Genomic DNA, 8,184 nt, shown 5'->3' on the forward strand with positions numbered 1-8,184 from the left:
TATTAATTCTTTTCTTCATGTGGTAAGGAGAGTCAGGGGAGAGGGAGATTCTTCACGTCCCTCAGATCAGAGCGCTATCATACCTGCGCACCTTCACCTCACACCTCGAGCGCCAGAGACGTGGTAGGGAGGCTGGAGATAAGGGAATGTCGGAGCGGGGGGAACCATCAGAGGGCGGGATGAGAGAACCAGGAAGAGCCGAGTGATGGAAAATGTTCGGAGAAGTGGTGGGAATGGGATAAGATAGTGAAGAGAGAGAGAGAGAGAGGAGAGAGAGAGAGAGAGGAAGAGAGAGAGAGAGAGAGAGAGGAGAGAGAGAGAGAGAGAGTGAGAGAGAGAGAGAGAGAGAGAGAGAGAGAGAGAGAGAGAGAGAAATATAACATAAACAAGAATACGGAACAAGACTGTTAAAAATAAAAATAAAAAAAAGAGAGAGTAAAATGAGGAGAGTCGTAAAATGACAGTAAAACAAGACGGACAACGTGAGATAAACCAGACAACTTGCGCACATACACACACACACACACATACACACACACACACATACACACTCAGGTAAGAAGGACGACGAGGAAGGACACACAGAAACGGGTAAGGGACGAGTGAGCGAGCGGGAGGGACGAGACGAGTGAGTAAGAGGGACGTGAACAGGAAAGCGACACACACACAGATGGATGAGATATGAGTGAAGTGAGAGGGACAAGTGAGAGGCACGTGAACATGAAAAGGGCACAGAGGAGTGGATGAGAAATGAATGGGAGAGACGTGGAGAGGAGGAGGACGCTGAGGAACGAGTGAGAGACAGTGGGAAAGAGACGAATGGGAGGTGAAAGGGACTCTGGTAAGGACGGAGTGGTGGAGGCGGGCGTTGTCACCTGCCCTCACGTAACTAATGATCTGGGAGCAGCGGTTCTTCATCATTCTTACCTGTATTTCGAAAAAGCGTGTACCTGAGAATCATGCCACAAGGATAATGCTGTCAGAGGTTAATTATGAACACCATAGGTTATTCCTCCCTCCACCATCCTACCTCAACACCTCCTTCCCCCCTTCTCTCTCTCTCTCTCTCTCTCTCTCTCTCTCTCTCTCTCTGCTGCACGCGCTGAATAGGGCCAAGGTTTACGGGGGGACCTCGCCGTGTCCACTCCAGCAAGAAGCCACCGTGATGGTTTAGGGAAGATGCCTTGAGCTCTTAAGTAATTTTTTTTTTCTTTTTTTTGCGAGGGGCGGGCAGTTGATAATTTGTCTTCTTCAGCGTCACAGATTTAATTTTTTTTTTCATGGTATTATTACTATCATCATGATTGTTGTTGCTGTTGTTGTTGTTGTTGTTGTTGTTGTTGTTGTTGTTATTGGTATTATTGTTATTATTATTATTATTATTATTATTATTATTATTATTATTATTATTATTATTATTATTATTATTATTATTATTATTATTATTATTATTATTATTATTATTATCATCATCATCATCATCATCATCACCATCGTTATCATCTTTACTACTTCTACTACCACTACTACTACTACTACTACTACTACTACTACTACTACTACTACTACTACTATCATCTTCATACACGATTAACATATATTAATGCAGCTTTCATAATATGGCTGCCAATTCAGTCAACCTGCACGGCATCTGCAGCAGCCTTAATTCAAGCTATCACACGGGAAGGGCTAATGCAGTCAGATATCTTGAAACGATTCGGCTTCTTTTCCTTTACACGTAAGAAAAAAAAAAAAGCTAAAACGAAACACTAATGAATTTTGTAGACAGAAAGGCAATGCATAAATCGGTCTGCTAACATTCTGCAAACAACTGATGTGCAAACAACACGGGTGGCGGCGAGCAGCAATGTTTCTTAAGGTGGCGAGCCGTGAGTGTGTGTTGCGCGGCGGCTGGCGGAGGGCGCTGGGTGTGTGGTGGCGGCCACGGGGCAGCGCCGCACGTTCACTCAGAAGTTACAGTGCGATTAGGTGACTTGGAGCCATTTGCACCACACCAAGTTTGGCAATCATGCACTATCACTGGCAGCGGCAGGGAGGGACGGCTCACTAGCAGGGGGAAGGGAGGGTTGGGTCACTGACATGGGATTAAGAAAGGGCCACTAGCAGGGGAAGCAAGGAGGGATTGGTTATCGGCAGGGTTGAGTCACTGGCAAGGATAGAGGAGAAGGGTTACTTGTAGACATGGGAGGGATGGGGCACAGGGGAAGAGTCTAGTTTACTGGGGAAGCGGGAGGAAGGGTCGCCACCAACCAGGAGGAACATGTAAACGGCGGAAGGAATAGGTCGCTTGCTAGGTCTAATGGGCGAGTGTTTTACTAAGAAGGAGGGACGTGTTAGCTGGTGAAAAATGGATGTGGGAGATGTTGCACTAGTGAAGATGGGATAAATGAACTGCCGGGGGCCATAAGGGGAGTGGCTTGTTGTAGAGGCGGCGATGACCGAATCAGCCAGCGATTATGGGGAAGCCGTGATTGTTCAGAAAGCAAGACCATAAAAAGCTAGGCATTAAAAACTGACTCAAGCTGATTTTTAAGTCACTGTTTCGAAAAAAAAAAGTGCACATCATCTGTAAGGATTTTTAACATGAGATACGGCGTTTTGAGCCACAATGCAACTTTAAAGATGAAGGTGAGAGGAAAGTGACAGTGATAACAGAAACAAACAGTAACATACAACAAAATCAATAATGATAATAATAATAATAATAATGATAATAATAATAATAATAATAATAATAATAATAATAATAATAATAATAATAATAATAATAATAAAATAATTATCATTATTATTAATATCAATGCAATTATAATCATTGTCATTGTTCTGTCTGACTTCTTTTGTGGTGCTCTTTATATTGTTGCCTCGGCTTTGACCAAGGATTGCTTTTTACTTTCCCTTAATGCCATCTTAGATATTCAAAAAAGGTTTATTGTATAAATTAACAACAACAATGACAACAACGGTAATGATAATAATAATAATAATAATAATAATAATAATAATAATAATAATAATAATAATAATAATAATAATAATAATCATGATAATAATGATAATTATAATAATAATGATAATAATAATAATAATAGCAACAATAATAATAATAATAATAATAATAATAATAATAATAATAGTAATAATAATAATAATAATAATGATAATAATAATAATAATAACAACAACAACGACAACAACAACAACAATAATAACAACGACAATAAAAGCAACAAAAACAGCAAGAGCAGCAACAACGACAGCGACAATTATGATAATGATAATATCATGTTCCTTCTCTTCATCAGTATCTCATCACATATTTCAATAAGGAGATCATGCTTCGAATAACTCATGAACAGGTTCCCAACAACAACACATCATAGGGGAGAACGTGGCGTCTAAATGAAACACTTGGCTATTTCCGGGAGGGTGGTGGAGATGGTGGTGGTGGTGGTGGTAGAGGTGATGGTAGCGGCGGGCGCGGCACCACACCTCATCTCCAGGCGTGTGGGCCGCGGACACCACAGCCGCTGCCCATCGGTAACCGTGTTAGGATTTCCGGATATATATCATGGTGGGAAACGAACGACTGTAGGAAAGATTTACATGGAGCTTAGGAAAGAAGCGTGGGCGCCCCTCGACTAACCTCCTGCCGCGGTCAAATAGGTGGGGATCCTTTACTTGAAGGCACAAACAGGAGGAAATCGTTCCAATCGGTTAGAAAAATAAAAACAAGACGAGGTAGTGTACGGTGAAGATAATGCCAAGGGCGTCTTCTCGGTACAGGCATCTGCATTATGGGTGATGGCGCGTTAATGGCATTGCTTAGCGCCCACACCTGCTGCTCGCCCTCCCTACCTGCTCATCCATCCTGAAGCACTACGAACGTGTGTGTCTGTGTGTTGGCCTCTGTTTGATTGTCTGCCCTCCCATCTGTCTGTTACTGTTTGTCGATTAGTTTGGTGGTTTGATTTTAAATACGTTCTCTAAAAAAATTGCTTAGTTTTTTTTAGGACAAACGACAAACTTCTCTGCCTGCATGTCTCGGTTCGCCTGCCTGCCTGTCCGTTTTGTTCAGTTCATCAGTTCGTTTTTCCTACACATTTGTTTATTTATTTATTTATCTATTTATTTTTTGTCTCTGATTCATTTTTTATTTTTTTGTCCTTCAGTCTTTATTGTAGTTTATTTTGTTTTATTTTCCTTGAGAGCGAGATATGTTTTAGTTATACTACTCACTACTTGCCTTGTCCTCAATACTGTCACCAGCACGCTTCACGATATTAATTTCTGCTTTGTATACAGAGCTACAATATTCCTTACGTACAAAAAACACTTGATTAATTATCACGTAAAGTAATATGATTTCTTTCGTGCTCGTCGTCGTTCTTGGGTATTATCAGATAAATAATGGTGATGCATTTTTTTTTTTTTTTTTGGCTTCATGTTATCATTCATAATCACTACAGCATTTTCAAATATCAGTATCCATAATCAAAGCAAAAATTGAGATCATCAAATCTCTACACAGAAAAATAGTGTCATTTTGGAATCGTTTTAGCGTTTTACAAGCATATAATAGCTCCGTGGTTTAGAGACGTTTATTTTTGACATTGTTTATAAATACTATTTTTACTTTAAACGTATCCAGAATATCTTCATGTACTTTAGTTGCTCGGAATTGTATTTGACTAATTTGTAATTCATTACATTAAAAATGTTAATGATATTGTTGTGGTCAATAAAGTATCTGTCTATCTCTCTGTCTATCTATCTATCTGTCTGTCTATCTATTTATTTGAAACACTGACTAGTTTTTCACCTTCACACTTTGCACGTTTTTCCTTGACTAAACATTACATATGACGAAAAAAAGCCCTGTTCTTTACTGTTACTTATTTGAGAGTAACAAGCAAGAACAACATGATCAGGAAGAAAGACTCAGTAACACAAACTTCCCACGGCTTTATGAGACAAAATTTCCACAGTGTAATTTCACAGTCCGCTCCCAACATTAATGATCACACGCATAAAACATGCACTGCTTCATTACTCTAAACCAGAAGCTTATTTCTTAGATGGGTATTATTCAATATGTTCACTGTTCGACTACGCAACTCCCCAGAGAGTTCCTTTACTCCATCACGCATCTGCGCACCACAAATTGCCCACTGCTTGGTGAAGCACACACCAGCACTCGTGAGCACGTGAGCCCTCAAGAAACTGCCACCATCTCCTGTGAGCAACTCGAGGCTCCGGTCTAACACACAAGCGCACACACACACACACACATACACACACACACACACACACACACACACACACACACACACACACACACACACACACACACACACACACACACACACACCACGTCACTGTTGATTCTCCAGCTTCACGGCACTCAGGTCTGGCCACTCAAGAACGTAAACTTGTGTCGCAAGGGGAAAACAGAAGGTGTGTGTGTGTGTGTGTGTGTGTGTGTGTGTGTGTGTGTGTGTGTGTGTGTGTGTGTGTGTGCATGCTCAGACAAATTTTATTGTTACGAGGCTCTTTGTGTATTTTCAACCTCTGAATAAACTTGTTAATGCACTGTTAAGGGAAAAGGAACTCTATGAAGCATGGTGATGGTTTTCGTGATCTAACACTGTTCTGTGTCATCACAAGACAAATCATATCACAGACACGTGCTGTTACAACATAAAACTGGGTTGCGAATTATAATCAACCCCATGCTCTGCGCCAACAGGGATACAGGTAACATCCATTCTCGAGGCGGTGCTTGTAAGCTGCTCATCCGGGGTGCGTGCGGACGTGCTCACCGGGTGCGTCAGCTGGGTCGCCTCTGAGGGCAAGTGGAGCGTTTCATCCTGTTCTTTCCGAGTGACCCTCCTCGGTAGCGGTGCCTCAAATCAGAGGTATGAGTAATGAACTGACCTCGGGGGCGCGGCTTTGACTAATAGATCTACTACAGGCACCGTGTTCTGAGCTGATCCACCCGCCTCTGCAGCGGTGGTTGAAGCGAGCGGCCAGCCTTGGAGGTGGTAGTTTCAACTAATCGAGCGCGTCTGTGATGGGTCGTATATTTCAGTTCGACCGGTTTTTGGTGTGGAAAAACGAATCAGCTGTACTGCATTTACCTGGCTACCTCGTGGCTACGCCGAGAACGCTGTGGGTGAACTTGAAATTACCTTATCGTGAGTCGATTACAAATTACTTTTTAGATGCACTGACGAGAAAATGATGACGATGATGATGATGATGATAATAATAATAGAAATAATAATGATGATGATGATAATAATAATAATAATAATAATAATAATAATAATAATAATAATAATAATAATAATAATAATAAGTAACTAAATAAATAAGTGATACCAAAAACTCTGATTATGGCAAGGCTGGTTCCTAGAAAATGAATAGTTCTTGTTCATATTTATTCTGTGATATGAGTAGTCGTTGCCCACTAGAAAATTTAATGTAAAAACAGGAAAAGAACACACACACGTGTGTGTGTGTGTGTGTGTGTGTGTGTGTGTGTGTGTGTGTGTTTCAGAGAGAGAGAGAGAGAGAGAGAGAGAGAGAGAGAGAGAGAGAGAGAGAGAGAGAGAGAGAGAGAGAGAGAGAGAGAGAGAGAGAGAGAGAGAAATAGTGGCAGAAGATAGAAAACAGATAATTGTATTGCAGCTCCTAATAAAGTTATTTGAATAAACGGGGAGGATTAAGGGACAGCAAAAAAGAAAGAGAAAAAAAATCACCGGACACTTGACTTGGACAAACACTGATGTAAATGATGGTGGTTGGCGATCACTTTACGAAAATGAGGATCTGTCTTTACTACAAGCCGTGGCATCGTTGATTAAGCCGGATCTCAAGAAACTGTTCAGACGCCGATGGAGCGAAGTGCTCAGCGTGGTGCTGGTGACGGTGTTTAACTACCCGAGAGTTGTGACACGCACGCACGACAGATAGGAACATGAACGCTGCCCATATAGTGATCTACTGTTCATTGCTCCCGGTTCCTTGATTTCCCTTGTAATACCTGGCCGTGAGTTCATTCATGCACGATACACTTGCTGTCTTACCTTGATAGCCTGGTCCTGTGAGATGACCTGGTCGCTCGTCCTGGAGAGGGGCGGCGCGAGTTGGGTGACGGAGGGGTCGCAGGGAAGGGCAGGGGTGACGTTGGGAGAGGCGTCGTCGCCGTCCCTCGAAGTTTCCACCGGACACACCATGTTGCCGTACATCACCGGCCGTGGCGGCACAAGCACTCCACTATCCGACTTGTCACTAAAGGAGTCCATCACTGAGGTGGGTCGGCCCTGCAGTGGCCGGCTAGGGGGTCATCTCACTCGCCGGGGCGAGGGCGGCACTGATCTCATACACTTCACTTGACGCGCCTCTAAGTTTTATCACTGCGTTTCACAACTGTACACAAAAGACATCCCTAGAGGTTTGTGTGGGTGGGTGTACGCGAGGCGGAAAGCGAGCGAGTGGTTGCACATGTGGGGCGCGTGTGCACTGGGGAGCGGCTCCCACGCATCTGCCTGGCTACCACCCGACCGTGCCCGCCTCCACCGGGAATGAGGTCATCGCTGGGGCAGGTGGGGCCAAAGGTCTACGGGACAGCCACTTCGCCAACCCCACCCTCAGTGCCACCAGGGATCGCCTGTTCTGTCCTCCACGTCTTCCTCAACAGATAAAGAGAGGGAAGTCCTGTAGGGGCTGGGGACGGGTAGGGTCGGGTGCTGGCGGCAGGAAGAGCAGTGGACGCCACCAGCCTCTAAGCGGCCAGATCGCAACTCAACTCTTGCAGCACCAGAACACCTCTCGGGCTGACCCCACGCGACCCCGCACACACTCCTCCGTATCTCCTCCGTAAGACACACGCCCTTGCGCGGCGATCCCTTCACTTTGCCGACTCTCTGAACATGAGTAGTGCTTACTGAACGCCTTGGGGACACGTACAGTCATCAAACATCACAGTGCATTGCGTCACACTAAACGCAAACATAAAAATCCACGTAAATCTCGCTCGCTGTAAGGGCGCACATGATTGGCTGGATCAGGCGAGTAGGCGGCGCATCTTCGCCCTGAGGCAGCCACTGGAACGAGAGGTGAATAGCAAGTGACCACTCGCAGTCAGTCGTTCCCGAG

At 43.8% G+C, this 8,184-nt stretch overlaps 1 protein-coding gene across 4 annotated transcripts in view; it reads right to left on the reverse strand.

The window, feature by feature from the left end:
• LOC135107981 (uncharacterized) overlaps positions 1 to 7,856 on the reverse strand; it is a 72,484-nt gene extending 64,628 nt beyond the window's left edge. For 2 of the 4 annotated variants that reach the window (XM_064018510.1, XM_064018501.1), the window contains exon 1: positions 7,113 to 7,245. Coding sequence is in view for 2 of the 4 variants with exons in the window: in XM_064018483.1 (XP_063874553.1) it covers positions 7,113 to 7,331 (219 nt within the window). In the remaining 2 variants the exon portion in view is untranslated. Of the gene's footprint in view, positions 1 to 7,112 lie in introns of all 4 variants that reach the window. The other 2 variants (XM_064018483.1, XM_064018491.1) reach the window with 2 other exon arrangements.
• Positions 7,857 to 8,184: the final 328 nt, after the last annotated feature.

This window comes from Scylla paramamosain, chromosome 2 (genome assembly GCF_035594125.1).
Source record: "Scylla paramamosain isolate STU-SP2022 chromosome 2, ASM3559412v1, whole genome shotgun sequence".
Lineage (NCBI taxonomy): Eukaryota > Metazoa > Arthropoda > Malacostraca > Decapoda > Portunidae > Scylla > Scylla paramamosain.